Here is a 27,944-nt window from a genome sequence, read left to right on the forward strand (position 1 = left end):
TCGAGGACCCGGACATGGCGGAGCTGGAACCCTCCGCCCTAAACAATGACAGCACCGAGGTGCCCGGGAACGGCACGGCCAAGCTGCTAAGCTCTCCGGAGGGAACCGCTCTGGCCTATGGCAGCCTGCTGGGGATGGCCCTGCTCCCCATCTTCTTCGGGGCCATGAGGAGTGTCACCTGTGCCCGGGGGAAGGTGAGAGAGGGGGCTCCTATCTGTCCTCTGTCCATTCTCTATGATCTCCTCCTCTCTGTCCATTCTTCTTCTATGATCTCCTCCTCTCTGTCCGTTCTTCTTCTATGATCTCCTCCTCTCTGTCCGTTCTTCTTCTATGATCTCCTCCTCTCTGTCCGTTCTTCTTCTATGATCTCCCCTCTGTCCGTTCTTCTTCTATGATCTCCTCCCCTCTGTCCATTCTTCTTCTATGATCTCCTCCTCTCTGTCCGTTCTTCTTCTATGATCTCCTCTCTGTCCGTTCTTCTTCTATGATCTCCTCTCTGTCCGTTCTTCTTCTATGATCTCCTCTCTGTCCGTTCTTCTTCTATGATCTCCTCCTCTCTGTCCATTCTTCTTCTATGATCTCCTCCTCTCTGTCCGTTCTTCTTCTATGATCTCCTCCCCTCTGTCCGTTCTTCTTCTATGATCTCCTCCTCTCTGTCCATTCTTCTTCTATGATCTCCTCCTCTCTGTCCGTTCTTCTTCTATGATCTCCTCCTCTCTGTCCGTTCTTCTTCTATGATCTCCTCCTCCCTGTCCGTTCTTCTTCTATGATCTCCTCCTCCCTGTCCGTTCTTCTTCTATGATCTCCTCCTCCCTGTCCGTTCTTCTTCTATGATCTCCTCCTCCCTGTCCGTTCTTCTTCTATGATCTCCCCTCTGTCCGTTCTTCTTCTATGATCTCCTCCTCTCTGTCCATTCTTCTTCTATGATCTCCTCCTCTCTGTCCGTTCTTCTTCTATGATCTCCTCCTCTCTGTCCGTTCTTCTTCTATGATCTCCTCTCTGTCCGTTCTTCTTCTATGATCTCCTCTCTGTCCGTTCTTCTTCTATGATCTCCTCTCTGTCCGTTCTTCTTCTATGATCTCCTCCTCTCTGTCCATTCTTCTTCTATGATCTCCTCCTCTCTGTCCGTTCTTCTTCTATGATCTCCTCCTCTCTGTCCGTTCTTCTTCTATGATCTCCTCCTCCCTGTCCGTTCTTCTTCTATGATCTCCTCCTCCCTGTCCGTTCTTCTTCTATGATCTCCTCCTCCCTGTCCGTTCTTCTTCTATGATCTCCTCTCTGTCCGTTCTTCTTCTATGATCTCCTCTCTGTCCGTTCTTCTTCTATGATCTCCTCTCTGTCCGTTCTTCTTCTATGATCTCCTCCTCTCTGTCCGTTCTTCTTCTATGATCTCCTCCTCTCTGTCCGTTCTTCTTCTATGATCTCCTCCTCCCTGTCCGTTCTTCTTCTATGATCTCCTCCTCCCTGTCCGTTCTTCTTCTATGATCTCCTCCTCCCTGTCCGTTCTTCTTCTATGATCTCCTCCTCCCTGTCCGTTCTTCTTCTATGATCTCCTCCTCCCTGTCCGTTCTTCTTCTATGATCTCCTCCTCTCTGTCCGTTCTTCTTCTATGATCTCCTCCTCTCTGTCCGTTCTTCTTCTATGATCTCCTCCTCTCTGTCCGTTCTTCTTCTATGATCTCCTCCTCTCTGTCCGTTCTTCTTCTATGATCTCCTCCTCTCTGTCCGTTCTTCTTCTATGATCTCCTCCTCTCTGTCCGTTCTTCTTCTATGATCTCCTCCTCTCTGTCCGTTCTTCTTCTATGATCTCCTCCTCTCTGTCCGTTCTTCTTCTATGATCTCCTCCTCTCTGTCCGTTCTTCTTCTATGATCTCCTCCTCTCTGTCCGTTCTTCTTCTATGATCTCCTCCTCTCTGTCCGTTCTTCTTCTATGATCTCCTCCTCTCTGTCCGTTCTTCTTCTATGATCTCCTCCTCTCTGTCCGTTCTTCTTCTATGATCTCCTCCTCTCTGTCCGTTCTTCTTCTATGTTCTCCTCCTCTCTGTCCGTTCTTCTTCTATGATCTCCTCCTCTCTGTCCGTTCTTCTTCTATGATCTCCTCCTCTCTGTCCGTTCTTCTTCTATGATCTCCTCCTCTCTGTCCGTTCTTCTTCTATGATCTCCTCCTCTCTGTCCGTTCTTCTTCTATGATCTCCTCCTCTCTGTCCGTTCTTCTTCTATGATCTCCTCCTCTCTGTCCGTTCTTCTTCTATGATCTCCTCCTCTCTGTCCGTTCTTCTTCTATGATCTCCTCCTCTCTGTCCGTTCTTCTTCTATGATCTCCTCCTCTCTGTCCGTTCTTCTTCTATGATCTCCTCCTCTCTGTCCGTTCTTCTTCTATGATCTCCTCCTCTCTGTCCGTTCTTCTTCTATGATCTCCTCCTCTCTGTCCGTTCTTCTTCTATGATCTCCTCCTCTCTGTCCGTTCTTCTTCTATGATCTCCTCCTCTCTGTCCGTTCTTCTTCTATGATCTCCTCCCCTCTGTCCGTTCTTCTTCTATGATCTCCTCCCCTCTGTCCGTTCTTCTTCTATGATCTCCTCCCCTCTGTCCGTTCTTCTTCTATGATCTCCTCCCCTCTGTCCGTTCTTCTTCTATGATCTCCTCCCCTCTGTCCGTTCTTCTTCTATGATCTCCTCCCCTCTGTCCGTTCTTCTTCTATGATCTCCTCCCCTCTGTCCGTTCTTCTTCTATGATCTCCTCCCCTCTGTCCGTTCTTCTTCTATGATCTCCTCCCCTCTGTCCGTTCTTCTTCTATGATCTCCTCCCCTCTGTCCGTTCTTCTTCTATGATCTCCTCCCCTCTGTCCGTTCTTCTTCTATGATCTCCTCCCCTCTGTCCGTTCTTCTTCTATGATCTCCTCCCCTCTGTCCGTTCTTCTTCTATGATCTCCTCCCCTCTGTCCGTTCTTCTTCTATGATCTCCTCCCCTCTGTCCGTTCTTCTTCTATGATCTCCTCCCCTCTGTCCGTTCTTCTTCTATGATCTCCTCCCCTCTGTCCGTTCTTCTTCTATGATCTCCTCCCCTCTGTCCGTTCTTCTTCTATGATCTCCTCCCCTCTGTCCGTTCTTCTTCTATGATCTCCTCCCCTCTGTCCGTTCTTCTTCTATGATCTCCTCCCCTCTGTCCGTTCTTCTTCTATGATCTCCTCCCCTCTGTCCGTTCTTCTTCTATGATCTCCTCCCCTCTGTCCGTTCTTCTTCTATGATCTCCTCCCCTCTGTCCGTTCTTCTTCTATGATCTCCTCCCCTCTGTCCGTTCTTCTTCTATGATCTCCTCTCTGTCCATGTCCCAATACCACACACATACAGCAATATATTATCAGTTCTCCTCTATAACTCTATAACTCTATGTTGTTTGTCCCCAGAATGCCTCTGACATGCCAGAGACGATTACCAGCCGGGATGCGGCCCGCTTTCCCATCATCGCCAGTTGTACCCTTTTTGGGCTTTACATCTTTTTTAAGGTGAGTGCTGGGGAGTTGTCCCCCCCCCCCCCACCACCCCGGAATATCTGGGGTGTCGTTGCCTCCCCCTTTTGGAGTATCTGAAGTGTTGTTGCTGATTCAGAAGCAAAAGCATACAGCAATGTTGGGACATGCCTGTCCTTTTATCAAGCTCACTCCAGTCAATTCAGTGATATGTATATAGAGCCGCACACCAGAAATGACACCATTGGAATACAATGTAATCATTGCTTATACAAGATACAAAGTAACAGAGGCTGTCACCAGGTATAAATACTCATCCATAAGAGAGCCGGCCTATGATTGCTACTCCAAAGTTATAAAAAAAAATCAAAGGGTTAGCTTGGAGCTACAGCTGATTATTATTAATAATAATAATAATAATTATAAATAGATTTACTTTCCCTGTAGACTCTGAGATGTGTTCAGTAAGTTGGCATGTAGAGAGTCTATATACATCATTAACCAATACAGAGGGCATTCATGCGTGTCAGCTACCACTACAGGAGTGAGACTTGTGTAATGAACTAGGAAATGACTTTGGAGTTTATCTTGTGTAACAACAATTTCTCCAGTAAAGTAGAACTAAAAGCAATTTCTGTTTTCATTTTGGGTAGAGTCAGGGAGGGTCGTAACCCCTGTCAGTTAACTCCTCACACCACTCCATGCTTTATTTTGTTGAAAAATCACTTTGAACCCCCCCCCCCCCCCCCCTTAGCATTTCTGGCCGTGGCCATTTTGAGTAAGGGCAGATGATTCATGTAGCATTTACTTCCTGGATTCCATCTACCTTTAGCTCAAGCATGCAGGCAAGAGGATGTGCTTATCTGAGAATACCCCTCCCTACTTCCTGGAGACTCCTGGGATGTATGACATCATTTGCCTAGGCAAGAAACCAGGAAGTAACTGAAGAAATAAAAAAATAAAATAAAAAAGGTGTGGATTGGAAGAGTGAAGTTTCACTTTAACCACTTCCCGCCTGGCCCATAGCAGATGACGGCCGGGCAGTGGTTCAGTTATCCTGACTGGGCGTCATATGACGTCCAGCAGGATAACATGCCGCCGCGCGCCTGGCGCGCATCGCGGCGATCGGTGTGTCAGTCTGACACAACGCTACACCGATCTTGGTAAAGAGCCTCCGGCGGAGGCTCTTTACCACGTGATCAGCCGTGTCCAATAACGGCTGATCACGATGTCAATAGGAAGAGCCGTTGATCGGCTTTTCCTCACTCGCGTCTGATGGACGTGAGTAGAGGAGAGCCGATCAGCGGCTCTCCTGACAGGGAGGGGTCAGTCAGCGCAGCCCCCCCTCAGATCACCACACTGGACCACCAGGGATCACAACTAGGACCACCAGGGACAGGGGCAACATGTGGATGGCCAGGTATGTACCCCATGGCCATCCACATGTGCCCAATCTGTGCCCACAAATGGGCACTGGCACCATTATATAGCACTGATGCCCAGCAATGCCACCCTTAGGGACATCAGTGCCATCAATCAGTGTCATCAGTGCCACCCATCAGTGTCCATCGGTGCCACCTGTCAGTGCCCATCCGTGCCCACCTATCAGTGCCCATCTGTGCAACCCATAAGTACCCATCAATGCCACCTACAAATGCCCATCAGTGCCACCTATGAGTGCCCATCGGTGCCGCATATCAGTGCTCATCATCAGTGCCACCTCATCGGTGCCCATCAGTGCCTCCGTATCAATGCCCGTCAGTGCAGCCATATCAGTGCCCGTCATTGAAGAAGAAAACGTACTTATTTCCAAAAAATTTTAACAGAAACAAAGAAAAACTTGTTTTTTTTTTCAACATTTTTGGTCTTTTTTTATTTGTTGCGCAAAAAATAACCACAGAGGTGATCAAATACCACCAAAAGCAAGCTCTATTTGTGGGAACAAAATGATAAACAAAATTGTTTGAGTACAGTTTAGCATGACCGCGCAATTGTCATTCAAATTACGACAGCGCTGAAAGCTGAAAATTGGCCTGGGCGGGAAGATGTCTAAGTGCCCGGTATTGAAGTGGTTAAGGATCTTGTCACCGCTAGGGTGACTTTGATCTTCATTTGTGTCTATGATATGTATTTTACTGTTTTATTCCTTTGTGTTGCAGAATCCCTTTGAATCTGAAGTAGACATTTTACACCTGACTCAGCATTTACACCTGACAGATAATGATGTTGTTAATTTACATCTTTTTATTTTTTTTTTAAAACCAATTTTTACTTTTGTATTCTAAGGCCAGTTGCACACGGGTGTAATAATTTACCATCACTAGGACAGGAACACTGGAATTTTTTTTTTTTTTTCAAGCTGAGTACATGAATGTTGGAGTTGGTGGGACCTGCTCTGTGAGAGGGGCGGTGCCGGTCCAGGCATGTGGGCGGATCCTGACTTCATTGTCCCAATCTTGCCCTGGCTCTGTGACATCAGCCAACAGTAGGCTTCAGCCCGCTGTCTGCTGAAAACAGGTCACAGGAGTGCAGAACACACTGTACTCTTGTGATCCTCAGGAGAAGTACAGCCAAACAAGCTTTCCCTGTACTTCTCCTTTATGACCTGAGTAATGTTGAGTATAGACGAGTAAAATTCTTCTACATTTCTGTTGTAATATACACACTTATAGTCATGTAATCATGCTTATAGACGAGGAAACGCGCTTACGCAAGTAAATTAATGCACTTAAATGTATCATTTTCTATTTTTGTGTCTCTGCTCTTTATTCAATGCTGTAATACTGATCTGTACTCAGCTGTGTGCATGGTTCCATAGACAACAATCATTTCAGTAAAAAATGGCAGCGTTTTTTACTCCCGTATGCAAGAGTCCTTTTTATGTCGTTTCAGGTCTTCAGCTCTATTACTAATCTGATTGCAATTAGCTTGCTAAAAGGCAGGGTTGCCTGAAACATTGCCGTACGGTTTTGCTTCTTAAAGTGGAATTTTACCCATACCTTGATAAAAAAAAAAAATGTTCTTTTAGCAAGAAACATACATTTCACATTAATAATTATGATACCAAAATGAGTGCTGTAAATTCCCTCCAGCATTTCTCCTTTTTCTTGCTGGAGGCTGCCATTTTGCTGAAGCCCAGAGCCCCTGAGCAGCAGTAAATCTTTAAGCTGTCAGCAAAGCGGACTCTACAAATTAAACAGGGCCGAAAAAGGGGAGAGCAACTGAGCATGTGTAGAGCATGGTGGGACAGCGTATTACTGGATTTTAACCACTTCCCAGCCGTCATTCTGCTATAGGCTGGGCAGTGGTTCAGTTAGCCTGACAGGGCGTCATATGACGTCCAGCAGGATAACTGCCGGGGCGCGCATCGCGGCGATTGGTGGTGTGTCGGTTTGCTACACCGATCTCGGTAAAGAGTCTCTGACGGAGGCTCTTTACCACGTGATTAGCTGTGTCCAATCACGGCTGATCATGATGTAAACATGAAGAGCCATTTATCGGCTTTTCCTCACTCGTGTCTGACAGATGTGAGTAGAGGAGAGCCGATCGGCAGCTCTCTTGACAGGGGGGTGTCTGCGCTGATTGTTTATCAGTGCAGCTTCCCCGTGGATGCCAACCCTGGACCACCAGGGAAGCCCCCAACACATGGATGGCCACCAGGGATGCCACTGTGTGCCCAATATATGCCAATCAGTGCCCACAAATGGAGCCAGTCAGTGCCCATTATGAATGCCTGCCAGATCAGTGATGCCCATCCATGCCACCCATAAGCATCCATTAGTGCCACCTCATCAGTGCCCATCAGTGCAGCCTCATTGGTGCCCGTCTATTTTTTTTTTTTTCGGTCATTTTTTATTTGTTGCGCAAAAAATAAAATCCCAGCAGTGATCAAATACCACCAAAAGAAAGCTCTATTTGTGGGAACAAAATGATAAAAATTTAGTCTGGGTACAGTGTTGTATGACCTCGCAATTGTCATTCAAAGTGCGGCAGCGCTGAAAATTGGCCTGGGCAGGAAGGGGGTATAAGTGCCCGGTATTGAAGTGCTTAAACAGTGTAGGCATGTAATAATGTTTTACATAACAACTATAGGGGGCAGCCTGAAATCATCAAGCAGGACTTTACTTTCTGAATAATATTCCACTTTAAAGAGCAAATAAATTATTCTCTGGATGCAGCTTCCCCCTCCCTGTGTTTGTCTAATTTTGGTGGTTTGATGGAAACATACCAGGTTACCAACTGTCTGTATTGGTGCTGGCTCTCACAAATATATATATATACTGAGATTTAATCTAATGTGTCTTCTAAAACTCTTTCCCTCCACAGATCTTCTCACAGGAGTATATAAATCTTCTTCTGTCAATGTATTTCTTCATCCTGGGAGTCTTGGCCCTGGCACACACAATCAGGTGAGGAAGCATGCCTGACCCTACATGGTAGAGAAGACCTCAGCCTCATGGGCAGTGCATTGTTTTCAGGGAGATCAGAAAAGTGCTGTAAAGTGGTCACCAGAGCATGAGGATGTAATGAGCACATATGTCTCTCCTTGTGGTACATACACTATATATACAAATCACACAGACATGAGATTTTTAAAATCTATACAGCAAGCTGATTTCTTTTTCACATCTGTCTAAAACACACAGAAAACACTCGGCATTCTCTGTAACAGGCAACTGATTGTCTCCTTCTTTCCTTCTACAGCCCATTCATGAACAGGATCTTCCCAGAAAACTTCCCCAGCAAACAGTATCAACTGCTCTTCACTCAGGGCTCCGGGGAGAGCAAGGAAGGTGAGATGTGGACAGACTGGATAATCTTCTCTCCCTTTCCCTCCTCTCCTCTCTCTCTCTCTCGTGTTCTCTCTCTCTCGTGTTCTCTCTCTCTCTCGTGTTCTCTCTCTCTCTCGTGTTCTCTCTCTCTCTCGTGTTCTCTCTCTCTCTCGTGTTCTCTCTCTCTCTCGTGTTCTCTCTCTCTCTCGTGTTCTCTCTCTCTCTCGTGTTCTCTCTCTCTCGTGTTCTCTCTCTCTCTCGTGTTCTCTCTCTCTCGTGTTCTCTCTCTCTCTCGTGTTCTCTCTCTCTCTCGTGTTCTCTCTCTCTCTCGTGTTCTCTCTCTCTCTCGTGTTCTCTCTCTCTCTCGTGTTCTCTCTCTCTCTCGTGTTCTCTCTCTCTCGTGTTCTCTCTCTCTCTCGTGTTCTCTCTCTCTCTCGTGTTCTCTCTCGTGTTCTCTCTCTCTCTCGTGTTCTCTCTCTCTCTCGTGTTCTCTCTCTCTCTCGTGTTCTCTCTCTCTCTCGTGTTCTCTCTCTCTCGTGTTCTCTCTCTCTCGTGTTCTCTCTCTCTCTCGTGTTCTCTCTCTCTCTCGTGTTCTCTCTCTCTCTCGTGTTCTCTCTCTCTCTCGTGTTCTCTCTCTCTCTCGTGTTCTCTCTCTCTCTCGTGTTCTCTCTCTCTCTCGTGTTCTCTCTCTCTCTCGTGTTCTCTCTCTCTCTCGTGTTCTCTCGCGCTTTTGCTCTCTCTTGCTCTGTCTCTCTTTTGCGCTCTCTCTTGCTGTGTCTCTCTTTTGCGCTCTCTTGCTCTGTCTCTCTTTTGCGCTCTCTCTTGCTGTGTCTCTCTTTTGCGCTCTCTTGCTCTGTCTCTCTTTTGCGCTCTCTCTTGCTCGCTCTCTCTTGCTCGCTCTCTCTTGCTCGCTCTCTCTTGCTCGCTCTCTCTTGCTCTCTCTCTCTTGCTCGCTCTCTCTTGCTCTCTCTCTCTTGCTCGCTCTCTCTTGCTCTCTCTCTCTCTCTCTCTCTCTCTCTCTCTCATTGCTGCTGGGGAAAAACTGAATTTCGGTGGGATTCTCTCACCACCGGATGCTTTGAGGGGTTTCAAAGCCAGCAAGCTGAAATATGCATCACCAGTTATGTGGGCTGATACTCTTTGTGTTGTCCTTTTAACAGCACAAGCAAATTGTCCCCCATTAATGTGCTGCATGTTATAGTGTAGCTTCTACGGTATCGGAAGCATTGACAGGCTCTGTGCCTGTGTAACAATACTGTTGCTATGATTATAACATTTAATTGTTTGATTTTATGCAGCAGCTAATTTAAACGCCAAGATCCGTTCACATGATCACAGATAATGCCCTGGGGCCGGGTAGCCTGCAGGTCTCCAGCACTTAAACACATAAAGTGAATCTGACTCCGCTTAAGAATGCTAATTCTAGTGCCGACGTGTTGTACCTTGTGAGGCCTGCGAGTACCTGGGACCAGAATCACCGTGTCCAGCCTGTACCTAAGGCCTCCACCTCCTAACCAATGAAGCCCCATCACTGCTCACTCTAATTCTGCCCATACATCTAATCCAATCATTCAGTCTGTTTAATTGTCATTTTCCATTAAAGATCATTAATTTTCCTCTATTTTCCATTAACCTCTGGCCATAAAAAACACATTGAAGGAGTTAAAGAATCCAATCACTTTCTATCAGATTGCCTAACCTGGTTCATTTATTTTGGTTTACTATTAAATTACAATCATTTTTTCAATATATTAAATAACTATTCATAAAAGTGGTTTTCCAGTCAGTCATATTCATTGATTGTTAGTTCCCTTTTTGTTATTTTGTGTTTAACTGCTTAACCCTAGGTGGACGTCATATGTTGTCCTTTGCAGTGGAGATATCTGGATGATGGATGCAGCTGCAGGCATCATTCAGATAACATTTTGTTTCAGCCGGTGATTCCCTGCAATGTAGAAGTAATCAAAGCGGTTGTTCAGCCGCTTAATTGCTTTTACAGGCAGCGGGAGGCCACCCACCCCCCTGCCTCCCTCCGTTGCCTCCCGCCGTTGCTTCTCTGGTCTCTCCCGTGTGATCCGGGAGCCGGAGAATGAATCAGCTGACGACGGCCGTTTACCATAGAACTGACTGTGGACCATATGGTCCCCGGCCATCCCTATGACCCACGGAGGCCGCAAGCGATGTCATGATGTCACTTCCAGCGCCGGGCGCTGGCAGATGTAAACAATGACATTTTTTTTTTTCTTTTTTTTTTTCTGGGAGACCTCAGATCGTGTTTTTATTTATTGATTTGTTTATATTTATATCATGCTTTCCAGCCTAGAGGAGAGATGTTGGGACTTATAGACCCAAGATCTCTCCATAAACAGGACCTTTCGTGTGCTATTCCTATTACAAGGGATGTTTACAGTGCCTTGAAAAAGTATTCATACCCCTTGACATTTTCCACATTTTGTCATTTTACAACTAAAAACGTAAATGTATTTTATTGGAATTTTATGTGATAGACCAACACAAAGTGGCACATAATTGTGAAGTGGAAGGAAAATGATAAATGGTTTTCAACATTTTTTTTACAAATAAATATGTGAAAAGTGTGGGGTACATTTGTATTCAGCCCCCCTGAGTCAATACTTTGTAGAACCTCCTTTCTCTGCAATTACAGCTGCAAGTCTTTTTGGGGATGTCTCTACCAGCTTTGTACATCTAGAGAGGGACATTTTTGCCAATTTTGTCAATTTTGGGTGGAGAGCGTCTGTGAACAGCAATATTCAAGTCTTGCCACTGATTCTCAATTGGATTTAGGTCTGGACTTTGACTGGGCCATTCTAACACATGAATATGCTTTGATCTAAACCAGGGATATGCAATTCGCAGACCTCCAGCTTTTGCAGAACTACAATTCTCATGAGGCATAGCGAGACTCTGACAGCCACAAGCATGACACGCAGAGGCAGAGGCATGATGGGACTTGTAGTTTTGCAACAGTTGGAGGTCCGCTAATTGCATATCCCTGCTCTAAACCATTCCATTCTGGCTGTATGTTTAGAGTTGTTGTCCTGCTGGAAGGTGAACCTCCACCCCAGTGTCAAGTCTTTTGCAGATTCTAACAGGTTTTCTTCTAAGATTGCCCTGCATTTGGCTCCATCCATCTTCCCATCAACTCTGACCAGCTTCCCTGTCCCTGCTGAAGAAAAGCATCCCCACAACAAGTGCTGTCACCACCATGTTTCACGGTGGGGATGGTGTGTTCAGGGTGATGTGCAGTGAATTTGTGAGCTTCTCTTTCAAAGGTATTTTATAGTCTGCTTTTTTTATTTTTTTTATTTTTTTACTTCTTTTCTGTGTTTTGCAGAGATATTGAATTATGAATTTGATACCCGGGATCTGGTGTGTCTCATCATCAGCGGCGTGGTTGGTGTCTGGTACCTCCTGAAGAAGGTAAGACCTGGCTCCCAGTCATGTTAAAGGACATGCTTTTATACTTTTTTTTTTTTTTTGTTCCATTTAGGACAAAAAAAAAGTAGTTACTATAGTAATAAGATGACAAAATGTAGCATGTGAGGAATAGGAAGGGTTTGTGGAAAAAAGCGTCTCAAAATAAGGAAAACCACAGAAACTGAAGCTGTTTTGCTGTTGAATAAAACCTACAAATCATGAAATGGTAGAAAAATGGGATGATTATTATTATTTATTATTATTATTATTATTATTTTATACCTATTTGAGAACTAGCAGCGGAAGGGGACTTCCAGCTATTCACCTCTATAGACAGACTTTTTTTTTTCCCCATCAAGACAGCTAAGAAATATTTATTACTTACATGACTAATAATATATATAACCTGATTTTCTGGTTTTGACCTCTGACTGTGTGTTGCCATATCTTTCCAGCACTGGATTGCCAATAACCTTTTTGGTTTGGCGTTCGCCCTCAATGGAGTGGAGCTGCTTCACCTAAACAATGTCAGCACTGGCTGCATTCTGCTGGGGGGGCTCTTCATCTACGATGTCTTCTGGGTGAGTGCAGTGAGGGGCCGGTTATACAATATGGAGGATGGTAATCGTCTGAAATAGAATCTAATTGGCTGTTTTTTATTTTAGGTATTTGGGACCAATGTCATGGTAACTGTGGCTAAATCCTTTGAAGCGCCAATAAAGTGTAAGCATCTAATGGCAATTTATCCATGTTTCTTAGAATTCAAAAACAGTATCCTTCCATCTTCACTTTTCCTCCTTGTTCCTCTCCCTCCACCAAAATCCCATCCTTTGTTTTCTTAGACGGGTCCATTGGTTTTCATCTTTCTCCTAATTCACACATCTCATTAAATGACTCCGCCATTTTTCTTAGGACGATTTACATGACCATTCCAAAAGGGACTGCTAAGTGGCAGGATCTGCCCTTCCTGTAATTCTCTCAGTATTTAAAGTGGTTGTAAAGTCAGAAGTGTTTTTTTTTTATATCTTAATTCATTAAGGTAAAAAGCCTTCTGTGTGTAGCAGCCTCCCTAACACTTACCTGAGCCCCATCTCTATCCAGCGATGTCCGCGAATCCCTCCCGGGACTCTCCCTCCTGATTGGCTGAGGCGCAGAAGCAGCAGCATTGGCTCTAGCTGCAGTCAATCAAAGTCAGTCAGCCAATGAGGAAAGCAAGGGGGAGGGGCCAGGTTGTGGCTACGTGTCTGAATGGACAGAGGTAGCTCGGCTCGGGTGCCCCCCCATAGCAAGCTGCTTGCTGTGGGGGCACTTAGCAGGAGGGAGGGTCAGGAGAGCAGAAGAGGGACCCAAGAAGAGGAGGATCGGGGCTGCTCTGTGCAAATCCACTACACAGAGCAGGTAAGTATAACATGTTTGTTTTTATAAAAAAAAAAAAAGACTATACAGTCACTTTAAATACAAACCTGGCTTCACTGGGTTAATGCTGCAACCTTCTGGTAAGGCATGGGGTTAATAGAACTAAGGGAACTGTCACAGGTACTCCTTAAGAGTGCCCAGCTTTGCTCAACCTTTCCACCCAGCTCCTCTATTCATAGAATCCTGTACTACAGCTTTTATGAATGGAGGACAGGTGGATGATTAGAAGGTCCTCCTTCATTATTAGATTCATTGAAGCTATAGTATGGATGGAGTGGGCAGAAAAGTATAGCTATGCCCTCCTGATAAGTGCCTGTGACCACTTCCTTAGTTCTGTTAACCCCCAACACACCAAAAGATTGTGGGGTTGAGGGAGGGGCATCAGAGGAGGAAGATTTCCGCAGGATGACAACACGGCAGCACAAGGGACACGTCTCACTGAAGTTAAGTAATGTCCCTTGTGTGAGATTTTTTATATATATATATATATATATATATATATATATATATATATATTGTGTAAACTTTAGGCTTTCCATAAATAACATTTTATTAACTCAATTTCCTGTGTGGGAAATGGCTGCCTTTTTCTTTTCTTCTTCTTTTTTTTTTTTTTTTTTTTTTTTTTTTTCTTCTTTTTTTCTTCTTTTTTTCTTCTCCTGCTTTTTCTTTTCCCTTTTTTTTTTTTTTTTTTTTTTTTCTTCTTTTTTTCTTCTTTTTTTCTTCTCCTGCTTTTTCTTTTCCCTTTTTTTTTTTTTTTTTTTTTAAGTTCAGGTCAGCTTTACCGTTCTAGCTTTGCCTTATCTGCCCCCTATTTTTCCCTCCTTGTGTTCCCCTCAGTGGTCTTTCCTCAGGACCTGTTGGAAAAGGGACTTGCAGCCAATAATTTTGCCATGTTGGGACTTGGTGACATCGTCATTCCAGGTAAGGCTCTTGTATGGCTTTAACCACGTCAGCCCCGGAAGGTTTCATACCCCTTCCTGACCAGAGCATGTATTGCAATTTGGCACTGCGTTAATTTAACTGGTAATTGCGCGGTCATGCGACGTACCCAAATAAAATTGATGTCCTTTTTTTTCCCCACAAATAGAGCTTTCTTTTGGTGGTATTTGATCACCTCCGCAGTTTTCTTTTTGTTTTTGTTTTTTTTTTTGCACTATTAACCAAAAAAAGAGCGACAATTTTGAAAAAAAAAAAAAAAAAAATATTTTTTACTCTCTGCTATAAAACATATCCAGTAATAAAAATGGAATTTCTTCATCAATTTAGGCCAATATGTATTCTGCTACATATTTTTGGTAAAAAAAAATCCCAATAAGTGTATATTGATTGGTTTGCACAAAAGTTTTATAGCGTCTACAAACTATGAGACCAGTGACACCAATACAGGGACCAGTGCTAAAAAAAAAAATGCACTGTACTAATGACACTGACAGGGAAGGGGTTAAACTTGGGCGATAAAAGGGTTAAATGTGCTCCTAGGGAGTGCTTGCTAACGGGGGGGGGGGGGGTTGCTTTTGACTGGGGGGAAGAGAGAGATCTGTGTTCCTGCTTAGCAGAAACAAAAGATCAATGCCTTCCCTACTGACAGAACGGCGATCTGCCTTGTTTACGTTCTGCCTCTCTCTGGAGAGATCGCTGAGTGCCGACGAACATCGAGTCCACTGGACCCACTGATTGGGTCCCACTGTGTACAATCACAGCGGGTCGCCGGTGGCACGCACACCCCAGACCCAGAAGAAGCTGCGACGTACCTGTACGTTGCTTCGCACTAACAGGCTGCCCTGCCGCAATAAAAGTTTGTGGGGCGGTTAATCTCCGAAATCCATAATGTCTGTCTCTAACCATTTGGACACTATCCACCCTGATCAATAAATATTTGCAGCACTTTTTTTTTACTATGTATTCTGTTTCATCTTTCCAGGGATCTTCATTGCTTTGCTGCTCCGTTTTGACATCAGGTGAATATAAAACCTGTTGAGTGCGCTGTTGTATCCTCACTAACCACAAGGGGGCACCAAAATGCTCTTGCTGCTAATAATGCATTGTTTTTCTGGCCATACATTAAAATGATTGTAAATGATCACCTTGTAAAACAACCCATTCAGATTTAAATAGAAATGAAAGGCAAAACATATTTGTATAAAAATACGTTATTACCTATTTTCTCTCTTTTTTTTTTTTTTAATTTTTTTATAAATGATCACATTCCTTCTGTTCTCAGCTGCATAAGAGCTGGGGGAGGAGGAGGAGAAGCAGCAGCACATTGAGCTTCCCAGTGAATGGCTGTGCAGCTGGAGGCGTGTCAGGATAAGTCTGATCATTGTAGGAGAGCAGGCGGAGTTCCCAGCATAGCTAGAGAAATGACCACGGTGTGCTCTCCTGCTTAGTGTGGTCAGTTTTTAATAGGAAAGCAGAGGGACTAGCCTGGAACACCAGGGATTTCACATAAAGGAAGCAATACAGAGAGAACAGGAGACTTTCTCATACAAGTAATATAGTACAGCAGGCACATATCAGGAAAATGAAGTGTTGGGGTAACAAACTATTTAAAGCCAAATGATGGTTGTTTATATTGTGATTGTGCAATCAGCCTGTTGCATGTGGCTTAATAACGTTTTTATTTTTTTTTTTCCTTTCACTGTGCAAATTAATTTTTATAGCCTAAGGAAGAGATCTACAGATAACCTGTGTACCTTCCTAAGCAATTGCAAAACCATATGAAATGCCCCGGTACAGTAAACCTTTTAGGCAGTGCCGGCAGCCACCTTCATTTTTGTTTTTTGGTTAGTCAGTGCTAACATGGTATGGAGGGTTGTTAGTATGTGTTGTAGGGCAGGGGTAGGCAACCTGGGGCCCTCCAGGGGTAGGCAACCTGGGGCCCTCCAGCTGTTGTGGAACTACATTTCCCATGAGGCATTGCAAGGCTGGCAGTTACAATTACTCCCAGAGGCATGATGGGACTTGTAGTTCTACAACAGCTGGAGGAGCCCCAGGTTGCCTACCCCTGTTGTAGAAGGTTTACCAGGTGCAGAGGAACCATTATATAATGGCTTATGTGTCTATCATTTAAGTAAAGACTTTTTTTTTCTTTTTTTACAGCTTAAAGAAGAACTCCCACACGTACTTCTATACCAGCTTTTTGGCGTACATCTTTGGTCTGGCCCTCACCATCTTTGTGATGCACACCTTCAAACATGCTCAGGTGAGGCAATAAAACATCTGGATTTCTATAAAGCTTCTCCTCAGGAAAACCGATAAATATACATTAAAATATAGTCAGTCTGGTTGAAAGAAGTCCATCTAGTCCAACCAATAAAAGGAGGGGGAAAAACAAAATCATACAATCCCATATACACAATCCTATACCTGCAGTAATCCGGAGAAAGGCGAAAAACCCCAGCAAAGCATGATCCAATTTGCTACAGCAGGGGGAAAAAAAAGGCAATCGGATTTTCCCCGGATTAACTTTACCTATAAATGTCAGTACCCAGTTATATTATGTACATAATATAGTATATACAACGCTCCCAAACTGCCCCAAAGATGCTGCTTGCTGGACTTTTTCTAACGTCCCGCAAGCGCACTGCCCCAGTGTAAAAGCACTCGGGTTTTCACGTTCGGGCGACATTGGGAGGCAGCTTTACATTCGCTATTTCTAGCACTAAAACGCCTGAAAACCGCCTCAGTGTGAAAGGGCTCTTCCACATAAATAAGTGTAGGCATGTTTGTTTTTTTTTTTTATATATAAAAATAACAATGCTTTATAACCACTTTAAGATCCTGGTCCTGACCAGTGTTAACTTCGTCGACTAAAATGACTAAAACATTTTAGTCGACTAAATGAATACTATTTTAGTTAACTAAAATACTACTAAAACAATTGAGATGACTAAAATACAACTAAAATGGCATTTTAGTCCAAAGACTAAAATGGGACTAAAATTAAAATGGCATTTTAGTCCAAAGACTAAAATGGGACTAAAATTAAAATGGCATTTTAGTCGAAAGAGTAAAACTAAAACTAAATTGAAATTTGACTTCAAAATTTACACTGGTCTTTAGTGCATGTTCATACCTCAATACCTTAAATAATAACAGAAGAGATTTTTCACTCCAGCAGTATATAATGAGTTTGGAAATTGTACAGAAATGTTGACTAATGCATTCCAATTTAATTACACCCATTCGATTTCAGGTGACTAAAAATGAGTTTTAGTCAACTAAAATGTACTGGAGATTTAAAGAAGTAGAGAGAAAAAGTCCTGGACAGCCGCACTCAGAATAATGAATTGCCTTTATTGAATGATCATAAAAGATACATGCTACAGCAGAAAATTGCAGGAAACTGACGCGTTTCACACTAGTTAGTGCTTAATCATAGCTATATAAGCACTGACTATAGTGTGAAACGCGTCAGTTTCCTGCAATTTTCTGCTGTGGCATGTATCTTTTATGATCAAAATTCAATAAAGGCCATTCATTATTCTGAGTGCGGCTGTCCAGGACTTTTTCTCTCTATTTCATTACAAGCATTGCCAGCACCTGTTACTTCCAGCATGGAGGAGATGTCTGTTCCTGATTGACCTTCTTAGAGCGGTGATATCCTTCTTGTACTGGAGATTTAGTCAACTAAATACGACTAAAACAATTGCAGAAGACTAAAATCGGACTAAAACTAAAATGCCATTTTAGTCCTAAGACTAAAACGAAATCGAAATTTGCTGCCAAAATTAACATTGGTCCTGACAGTTGTATTAATGATAGAGCTGAATTAATTTTAGTTTTTTTCATATCTGACTGGAGTTCAGTCCTAAAATGTACCTGCAATTCTAAAATGACATATGTGCTATTTGTTACCTTCATACTTTTTCCTCCCCTGCAAAGTGTTATTTTATTGACAAATCTGTCCAGTGGCTCATTGCTGCCTGTATATGTCCTGTACTCATGTGACTGTTCTCTGCTCCTCCGCAGCCTGCTTTGCTGTACCTGGTCCCGGCCTGCATCGGCTTCCCTCTGCTGGTAGCGCTGGTCAAAGGAGAGCTGACCGAGATGTTCAGGTGAGGATGGGAATTTGTCCTGGGGGGGGGGAGGGGGGAGTAGAGTAGAGATTTGGGGTTGGGGGACGTATAGAAAATTTCTTCACACGATTCTGCCTCCTTTTTTCTCTTCTTCCTTCTCCTTTCCCACCATTTTCTGCATTCTGACGCTTTTCTTTTCTTTTTTTTTTTTTTTTTTTTTTTTTTTATTCCATTGTCCTTTTTGTCACCTCCATTCATTTTGTTGTACAATCCCTTAACGATGATCCGGTGTGCCATTCTGCCTTTCATGTGGCTTCTGTTCTACTGACCACATTTTCCCACATTTTTTTCTTTGTCATTCTTTCATCCGTGCCCCCTCCACTCCTCTGTATGCCTGTGCCCCCCTTCGCTCCTCTGTATGCATGTGCCCCCTCCACTCCTCTGTATGCCTGTGCCCCCTCCGCTCCTCTGTATGCCTGTGCCCCCTCCGCTCCTCTGTATGCCTGTGCCCCCTCCGCTCCTCTGTATGCCTGTGCCCCCCTTCGCTCCTCTGTATGCCTGTGCCCCCCTTCGCTCCTCTGTATGCCTGTGCCCCCCTCCGCTCCTCTGTATGCCTGTGCCCCCTCCACTCCTCTGTATACCCGTGCCCCCTCCGCTCCTCTGTATGCATGTGCCCCCTCCGCTCCTCTGTATGCATGTGCCCCCTACGCTCCTCTGTATGCATGTGCCCCCTACGCTCCTCTGTATGCATGTGCCCCCTACGCTCCTCTGTATGCCTGTGCCCCCTCCGCTCCTCTGTATGCCTGTGCCCCCTCCGCTCCTCTGTATGCCCGTGCCCCCTCCGCTCCTCTGTATACCCGTGCCCCCTCCACTCCTCTGTATACCCGTGCCCCCTCCGCTCCTCTGTATACCCGTGCCCCCTCCGCTCCTCTGTATGCATGTGCCCCCTCCGCTCCTCTGTATGCATGTGCCCCCTCCGCTCCTCTGTATGCATGTGCCCCCTCCGCTCCTCTGTATGCATGTGCCCCCTCCGCTCCTCTGTATGCATGTGCCCCCTCCGCTTCTCTGTATGCCTGCGCCCCCCGACCCTTCCACTCCTGTATGCATGTGCCCCCTCCGCTCCTCTGTATGCCTGCGCCCCCTCCGCTCCTCTGTATGCCTGCGCCCCCCGACCCCTCCACTCCTCTGTATGCCTGTGCCCCCCGACCCCTCCGCTCCTCTGTATGGCTGCGCCCCCCGACCCCTCCACTCCTCTGTATGGCTGCGCCCCCCGACCCCTCCACTCCTCTGTATGCATGCGCCCCCGACCCCTCCACTCCTCTGTATGCCTGCGCCCCCCGACCCCTCCACTCCTCTGTATGCCTGCGCCCCCCGACCCCTCCACTCCTCTGTATGCCTGCGCCCCCCGACCCCTCCACTCCTCTGTATGCATGCGCCTTGGCTTCTTCGTCTTTTGTCCTTCCTTTTTTTTTTTTTTTCTTCTGTCCCCCATTATTTTATTTTTTTTAAACCCTTCCCGGTCTGTTCTTGCTGCCCTCCTGTCCTCTCCTCCTCCACAGCTATGAGTCCTCTGCGGAACTTCTACCTCACACTCCTCGCCTCTCTCACTTTCCGGTGGTCTCTGGATCTCCCGCCAGCCTGGCTGAATCCATGCAACCAAAATCCTTTTCCCCCCGCCGCAGGCGGCAGTTGAACCCCAGCTCTATGTGAAGGGCCTCTATTCATATCTGCATTCGGACAGGCGCAGCCCTGCCCTCCCACTTCAGCCACAACCCCTTACGCAGCCTCACCCGCCATCCAAAAGACTACATGACTAGACTCCCATCACCTCTGTTACCCAGCGGACATTTAACTCCATGTGCCGGAGTCCATAACTGTAAATATGTAAGGGGGGACCATTTCACACAGATTACCCCGCTCCCTTTTTATTATTCATGGGATGGGCATCCGGCTACACCGTGCCTGTTGGATCAAAAGACTGTGGCCTGGGGTCTCGCTATGAAGCAAAAGTGTCGCACAACTTGTACATTACTATGCTTTACATTTTGTATTTTTTATGTGAAAAGGGGAAGGTCTAATATACCAGCTTGGACACCAGATTGCCTGTTAACTTAAAGCAAGCCTTGTAGTAAAATGCAAGGTCCACCGATTGGGTTTGGGCCCCCTCCAGCTGTATAAACTGATGCCTAATAGTACTTGGAAAAGAAAAAAAGCAAGAAGTAAAAGTAAGGAAAAAAAAGTTAAATATATACTTACCTTACCTCCATCTTCAGCATTGCTGGGCATGACACCACAGTTCTTCTAGGATTATTCCTGGAGAAAGCAGAGCGGGCCAAATTATCATATGAAGGCACTCCAGTATGTTGCAAGTGCGGCTTCTCGTCAGATTTGTTCTGCTCTGTAATCTTCAGGATCTTGCCGGAAGGCGTATGATGTCACTCGCGCCTAAGCACCATGAGAAAAAAGGTGGGGCAAGGTAAGTATACTTTTTTCCTTGCGGGTACAGTGAGGGGAAAACAGTATTTGACCCCCTGCTGATTTTGTACGTTTTCCCACTGACAAAAAAATAGTCAGTCTAAAATTTTAATGGTATTTTTTTTTTAACAGTGAGAGACAGAATAACAACAAAAATATCCAGAAAAATGCATTTTAAAAAAGTTATAAATGTAATTTTTTTTTTAATGAGTGAAATAAGTATTTGACCCCTTCCCAAAACATGACTTAGTACTTGGTGCCAAAACCCTTGTTGGCAATCACAGAGGTCAGACGTTTCTTGTAGTTGGCCACCAGGTTTGCACACATCTCAGGAGGGATTTTGCCCCACTTCTCTTTGCAGATCCTCTCCAAGTCATTAAGGTTTTGAGGCTTATGTTTGGTAACTCGAACCTCCAGCTCCCTCCACATATTTTCTATGGGATTAAGATCTGGAGACTAGCTAGGACACTCCAGGACCTTAATGTGCTTCTTCTTGAGCCACTCTTTTGTTGCCTTGGCCGTGTGTTTTGGGTCATTTGTTATGCTGGAATACCCATCCACCACCCATCTTCAATGCCCTGGCTGAGGGAAGGAAGTTCTCACCCAAGATTTGAAGGTACATGGGCCCCATTGATCATCCCTTTGATGCAGTGAGGTTGTCCTGTCCCCTTAGCAGAAAAACACTCTCAAAGCATAATTTTTCCACCTCCATGTTTGACGGTGGGGATGGTGTTCTTGGGGTCATAGGCAGCATTCCTCCTCCTCCTCCAAGCACGGTGAGTTGAGTTGATGCCAAAGAGATCGATTTTGGTCTCATCTGACACAACACTTTCACCAAGTTCTCCTCAGAATCATTCAGATGTTCATTAGCAAACTTCAGACGGTCCTGTACATGTGCTTTCTTGAGCAGGGGGACCTTGCGGGCGCTGCAGGATTTTAGTCCTTCATGGTGTAGTGTGTTACCAATTGTTTTTTTGGTGATTATGGTATGGTCCCAGCTGCCTTGAGATCATTGACAAGATTCTCCTGTGTAGTTCTGGGCTAATTCCTCACCGTTCTCATGATCATTGAAACTCCATGAGGTGAGATCTTACATGGAGCCCCAGACTGAGGGAGATTGACGGTTATTTTATGTTTCTTCCATTTGCAAATAATCGCACCAACTGTTGTCACCCTCTCACCAAGCTGCTTGTAGCCCATTCCAGCCTTGTGTAGGTCTACAATCTTGTACCTGACATCCTTGGACAGCTCTTTGGTCTTGGCCATGGTGGAGAGATTGGAATTTGATTGATTGTTTCTGTGGACAGGCGTCTTTTATACAAGTAACAAGCTGAGATTAGGGGCACTCCCATTGAGAGAGTGCTCCTAATCTCAGCTCATTACCGGTATAGAAGACACCTGGCAGTCAGAAATCTTGTTGACTGATCAAATACTTATTTCACTCATTAAAATGCAAATCAATTTATAACTTTTGTGAAAAGCAATTTTTCTACATATTTTTTGTTAATCTGTCTCTTACTGGTAAAATAAACCTCCCAATAAAATTATAGACTGATCATTTCTTTGTCAGTGGGCAAACGTACAAAATCAGCAGGGGGTCAAATACTTTTTTTCTCCTCACTGTACACAGGACAGCCCTGGATTTCTAGCAGGATCAGGGAGCAGAAGGGTTTACATACACTTTAACGGAACAATATAATCATGATGGTGACTTTGATACAGTGGGCTCTGCTAGGATTCCCAAGAATGCAACCTTTGAAGTCCCAGTGATGTCAATAGTTCCTAGCTGATTTTTGGTCCTGCTGAGAAGTTTTTTAGTTCCTTTGGATAAGATTGGGTATTTAGAACTTCTATCAGGTCTTTCTTTTGCTGTCTGAGTCCCCTTTGCGGGGATTTTGTCCTTACTTCCTGTTCCAGAGACACAACAGGAAGAAGTGAGTAGAAATTGCACAAAAGTGAAAAGAAATCCAACCTTTAACAGAATTGGGCCTCTTCTTTGGGAGGTTTCACTTGACCTTTCGTTACAGTGATAAGCGCCAGCGCTAAAAAAATAAATAAATATAATTGTGTAGTCATGCAGCGCTGTACCCAAATTAAACTTGTCCTCTTTTCCCACCGATAGAGCTTTCTTTTGGTGGTATTTGATCACTTCTGCGGTTTTTATTTTTTGTACTATAAACATAAAAAGACTTAACATTTTTGAAAGAAAAACATTTTTTTACTTTCTGCTATAAAACCAAATCCAATAAAAAAAAATTGAAAAAATCTAATTTCTTGATACATTTTGCCCAATATGTATTCTGCTACATATTTTTGGTAAAAAAAAAAAAATCCCAATAAGCGTATATGGATTGGTTTACGGAAACGTTATAGCGTCTACAAACTTTGGGATATTTACTAAAGTTTTTTTTTTACTAGTAATGGCGGCGATCAGCGACTTTTATAGTGGGACTACAATATTGTGGCAGACAATTGGACACTCACTGACACTTTTTGGGATCCAATAAAGTGATATATGCTTAAAAAAAATATGCACTGTCACTATACTAATGACACTGGTTGGGAAGGGGCTAAACATCTATGGCGATCAAAGGGTTCAATGTGTGCCTAGCCAGTGTTTTGGTGTGTGTAGTCATCCCTAGTACATCATTCTCCGATTTAATACAGAAGTGGAGCTGGAGAAGACCGTTGCATTATGGGAGCTGTAGGTTTTTTTTCTTATCCCTGGTTCAGATCCTCTCAGAGGAAACTGCAGTGAAAAAGTGAAGCTGTACACATGAACTCTAATTCAGGTCAATGCACATTTACAGGGCTGATATTGCTGGACATAAAAGTATTGCATATTGGAGTCCTTCTTTAACAACCGCAAATTCAAAGTGCCTCTTGTAAGAGCACCAATGACATTGTCCACTATTTAGTCAGCATTGTAGTAAATGAGAGTGATTAGTTAGTGCAGGGGAAGGAGTAGGTTTTTGCTGTGTCCATGCCAGGTTCCCGTATTCTGTGCCACTCTGAGCCTAAAGTGTTATATACAGTATGCCTCGCTTTAGAATCAATTCACAAAGCTTTTACACAAAGGTAAGGCTCTCTAATTCAACCATGTGGCTGTATTCTTCAAAACTCATTGGACTCTGCTGAAAATAACTGTCATTTAAAAAATCCTTGGCTATTAGCTTTGTAAATTCTGCCTTTGGTGTGTATTTATAATATTTGATGGCTGAAATACAGCACTTTAAAGGCTGATAGGTTTTTCTTATGCCTCCTAATCCAAAAGGTTATACTTTTTACATTGAGCAATATTTAGATCAACTCCAGAGCAATCACAGTTCACACATAAGAATTATTTTACCTGCTTAAATATTTTTATTCAGCACCCTCCCTCCTCTTTTGACCTTCCTTCCTTCCTTCCTTCCTTCCTCCTTCCTTCCTTCCTTCCTTCCTTCCTTCCTTCCTTCCTTCCTTCCTTCCTTCCTTCCTTCCTTCCTTCCTTCCTTCCTTCCCTCTCTGCCTCCTTCCCTCCCTCTCTCCCCTCTGCCTCCTTCCCTCTCTGCCTCCTATCTCCTCTCGCCTCTCTCCCTCCTCTCTGCCTCCTTCCCTCCCTCTCTCCCTCCTCTCTGCCTCCTTCCCTCCCTCTCTCCCTCCTCTCTGCCTCCTTCCCTCCCTCTCTCCCTCCTCTCTGCCTCCTTCCCTCCCTCTCTGCCTCCTTTTTCTCCCTCTCTCCCTCCTCTCTGCCTCCTTCCCTCCCTCTCTGCCTCCTTCCCTCCCTCTCTGCCTCCTTCCCTCCCTCTCTGCCTCCTTCCCTCCCTCTCCGCCTCCTTCCCTCCCTCTCTCCCTCCTCTCTCCCTCCTTCCCTCCTTCCCTCCCTCTCTCCCTCCTCTCTGCCTCCTTCCCTCCCTCCCTCTCTCCCCCCTTCCCTCCCTCCCTCTCTCCCTCCTCTCTGCCTCCTTCCCTCCCTCTCTCCCTCCTCTCTGCCTCCCTCCCTCTCTCCCTCCTTCCCTCCCTCTCTCCCTCCCTCCTTCCCTCCCTCTCTCCCTCCTTCCCTCCCTCTCTCCCTCCTTCCCTCCCTCTCTCCCTCCCTCTCTCCCTCCTTCCCTCCCTCTCTCCCTCCTTCCCTCCTCTCTGCCTCCTTCCCTCCTCTCTGCCTCCTTCCCTCCTCTCTGCCTCCTTCCCTCCCTCTCTCCCTCCTCTCTGCCTCCTTCCCTCCCTCTCTCCTTCCCTCTCTGCCTCCTTCCCTCCCTCTCTCCTTCCCTCCCTCTCTCCTTCCCTCCCTCTCTCCTTCCCTCCCTCTCTCCTTCCCTCCCTCTCTCCCTCCTTCCCTCCTCTCTGCCTCCTTCCCTCCTCTCTGCCTCCTTCCCTCCCTCTCTCCCTCCTCTCTGCCTCCTTCCCTCCCTCTCTCCTTCCCTCTCTGCCTCCTTCCCTCCCTCTCTCCTTCCCTCTCTGCCTCCTTCCCCCTCCCTCTCTCCTTCCCTCTCTGCCTCCTTCCCCCTCCCTCTCTCCTTCCCTCTCTGCCTCCTTCCCCCTCCCTCTCTCCTTCCCTCTCTGCCTCCTTCCCCCTCCCTCTCTCCTTCCCTCTCTGCCTCCTTCCCTCCCTCTCTCCCTCCTTTCTGCCTCCTTCCCTCCCTCTCTCCCTCCTCTCGCCTCTCTGCCTCCTTCCCTGCCTCTCTGCCTCCTTCCCTGCCTCTCTGCCTCCTTCCCTCCCTCTCTCCCTCCTCTCTGCCTCCTTCCCTCCCTCTCTGCCTCCTTCCCTCCCTCTCTCCCTCCTCTCTGCCTCCTTCCCTCCCTCTCTCCCTCCTCTCTGCCTCCTTCCCTCCCTCTTTCCCTCCTCTCTGCCTCCTTCCCTCCCTCTCTCCCTCCTCTCTGCCTCCTTCCCTCCCTCCTTCCCTCCCTCTCTCCCTCCTTCCCTCCCTCTCTCCCTCCTTCCCTCCCTCTCTCCTTCCCTCTCTGCCTCCTTCCTTCCCTCTCTCCCTCCTCTCTGCCTCCTTCCCTCCCTCTCTCCCTCCTCTCTGCCTCATTCCCTCCCTCTCTGCCTCCTTCCCTCTCTCCCTCCTCTCTGCCTCCTTCCCTCCCTCTCTCCTTCCCTCTCTGCCTCCTTCCCTCTCTCTCCCTCCTCTCTGCCTCCTTCCCTCCCTCTCTCCCTCCTCTCGCCTCTCTGCCTCCTTCCCTCCCTCTCTCCTCTCTGCCTCCTTCCCTCCCTCTCTGCCTCCTATATCCTCTCGCCTCCCTCCCTCTCTAACTCCCACCCTCCCGCCTCTCTGCCTCCTTCCCTCCCTCCTCTCTGCCTCCTTCCCTCCCTCTCTGCCTCCTTCCTTCCCTCCCTCTCTGCCTCCTTCCCTCCCTCCCTCTCTGCCTCCTTCCCTCCCTCCTCTCTGCCTCCTTCCCTCCCTCTCTGCCTCCTTCCCTCCCTCCCTCTCTGCCTCCTTCCCTCTCTCCTCTCTGCCTCCTTCCCTCCCTCTCTGCCTCCTATCTCCTCTCTCCTCTCTGCCTCTCTGCCTCCTATCTCCTATCTCCTCTCTTCCTCCCTCTCTGCCTCCTTCCCTTCTCTGCCTCCCTCTCTCTCTCCCCCCTTCTTCCTCTCCCTCCCTCACCCCCTCTTCCTCTCCCTCCCTCTCTCCCCCTCCCTCTCTCTCCCCCCCTCCCTCTCTCTCCCCCCCTCTCTCCCTCCCTCTCTCTCTCCCTCCCTCTCTCTCTCCCTCCCTCTCTCTCCCCCCTCTCTCCCTCCCTCTCTCTCCTGCCTCCCTCCCTCTTTCCTCTCTGCCTCCCTCCCTCTTTCTCTCCTCTCTGCCTCCCTCCCTCTCCCCCCTGTTTCTTCTCATTTCCTTATGTCATTTAAAAGGGTGTTTATTTAATACATTTGACCTGCATTTTTCTTAAAAAAAAAAAAAAACAGCTTTAGTACGTGCCGTATTTCAGTCATAAGACACACGAAAACTGCTGTCAAACTGGTACTGACTGTAAATAAATGTTGACTATTTGTAAATGCTTTATGATGCCTTTTCACATGGATTCCCAAGTTGAGTCCTGAGGTTTTGAATAACCAAAGGTCTTGGCGATGGGTGTTGTCTGGGGGCATCTAGGGGCAGAATGATCATTGCCACCCTCCTTCTTCCAGATACGAGGAGCAGCCAAAGGAAACGTCAACAGATCAAACGAATGAGAATGAAAAAAAAGAGAACTGATTTGCCATTCCTTGACAGTTCCCTGGAAAGGGGGAGGGCCAAAAGTCTGTGGGAGTCGAGCGCTGCCCCTTGTGTTACCCCCCTCCCATTACCGCTTCCCCTCCAATCCCCTCCCCCTCCTTTGCGCTCTCTGTGTATATGTGCGCATAAACAGCTTTTGTCCCTCTCCATCACCCGTAGTGGGTGTGCGTTTGTGCCTGTCATGTGTTGCTGGGCCGATATTTTTATATTTTGTATGGTGGATTTGCTTTCTATGGTATTAAATCATCCGTGAAGATGTCTCTCTGTCCTGCAATTCTTCCACAGAAAAAAAGGTTATGTATTTAGGAATATTATCAGTCCCGGATTGCGTTTACCGGGATGGAAACTGTGACGTCAATCCTCTACCATGTGACAAGATCCAAGGACGAGCTTGTATCTCCTGACAATTGGGTCCTTGCAACCCTTCAAGTTATTGAGCACTAGAAATTAAAGCTGCTTGCATTTGCACATGTGGAATAATCTTCTACTTCCTACATCTCTTGGAGGCCCTAGCAGTGAGATTTTTGTTACGCCTCCTGGTCATTGCCTTTATGATGGGGACTTGGATGCCGCTAGATTCCTAGATTTTCTATAATAATAATTTAGAGGATGCAACAAGATGGGCTAGACTCCATTCCTAATGGCTTGTCATCTTGTGGTCTTTAAAAATGAATAAAGTTGGTAGAAGGAAGGACAAATCGCACTGTTGTGTGACAAAAGGTATTTCTACCACCTCTTAAGACAGCCATTCTCAATCAGGGTCTTGGAACCCTAGGGTCGGGTTCCTTCAGAGGTTGCTTAAGGGTTCCTTGAGCTGTCGTTGATTGACCTCCCATCTGATGGTGCTTTGGTTTGTCCTGAGTCTGGAGCCATTTGGCAGAGCCAGTAGCATGACCCCAATGATCCTTTCAGTTGTCCACAAAGGTGGTGTTCTGACCACCACTCTAAGACGGGCATTCTTCACAAAGACCACGCATGAATTCATTTTAGCATGGGTTCCCTGAGACCTAAAAATAGTTTCAAGGGTTCCTTTTGGGGTAAAAGCTTGAGAAAGGCTGTCTTTAAAAAGGTGCATGTTCCTTCATTATCCCTTCAAAGTGTTATAGGGCGTACACACGGTCGGACTTTGTTCGGACATTCCGACAGCAAAATCCTTGG

At 45.9% G+C, this 27,944-nt stretch overlaps 1 protein-coding gene across 2 annotated transcripts; it reads left to right on the forward strand.

Moving 5' to 3' along the window:
- Nucleotides 1–27,046, forward strand: HM13 (histocompatibility minor 13). Of its 2 annotated transcripts, none has more exons than XM_073607314.1 (12): nt 1–194; nt 3,405–3,503; nt 7,794–7,876; nt 8,172–8,260; nt 11,595–11,680; nt 12,133–12,258; nt 12,343–12,400; nt 13,934–14,017; nt 15,018–15,054; nt 16,196–16,298; nt 18,068–18,153; nt 26,699–27,046. In XM_073607314.1, the coding sequence occupies exons 1-12, from the start codon at nt 15–17 to the stop codon at nt 26,763–26,765; spliced, it is 1,098 nt and encodes a 365-aa protein (XP_073463415.1). In that variant the 5' UTR covers nt 1–14; the 3' UTR covers nt 26,766–27,046. The 2 variants fall into 2 exon arrangements, with proteins under 2 accessions (XP_073463415.1, XP_073463416.1); XM_073607315.1 differs by lacking the exon at nt 26,699–27,046 and adding an exon at nt 19,674–20,548.
- The last annotated feature ends 898 nt before the right edge of the window (nt 27,047–27,944 follow it).

Source organism: Aquarana catesbeiana, linkage group LG12 (genome assembly GCF_042186555.1).
Source record: "Aquarana catesbeiana isolate 2022-GZ linkage group LG12, ASM4218655v1, whole genome shotgun sequence".
Classification (NCBI taxonomy): domain Eukaryota; kingdom Metazoa; phylum Chordata; class Amphibia; order Anura; family Ranidae; genus Aquarana; species Aquarana catesbeiana.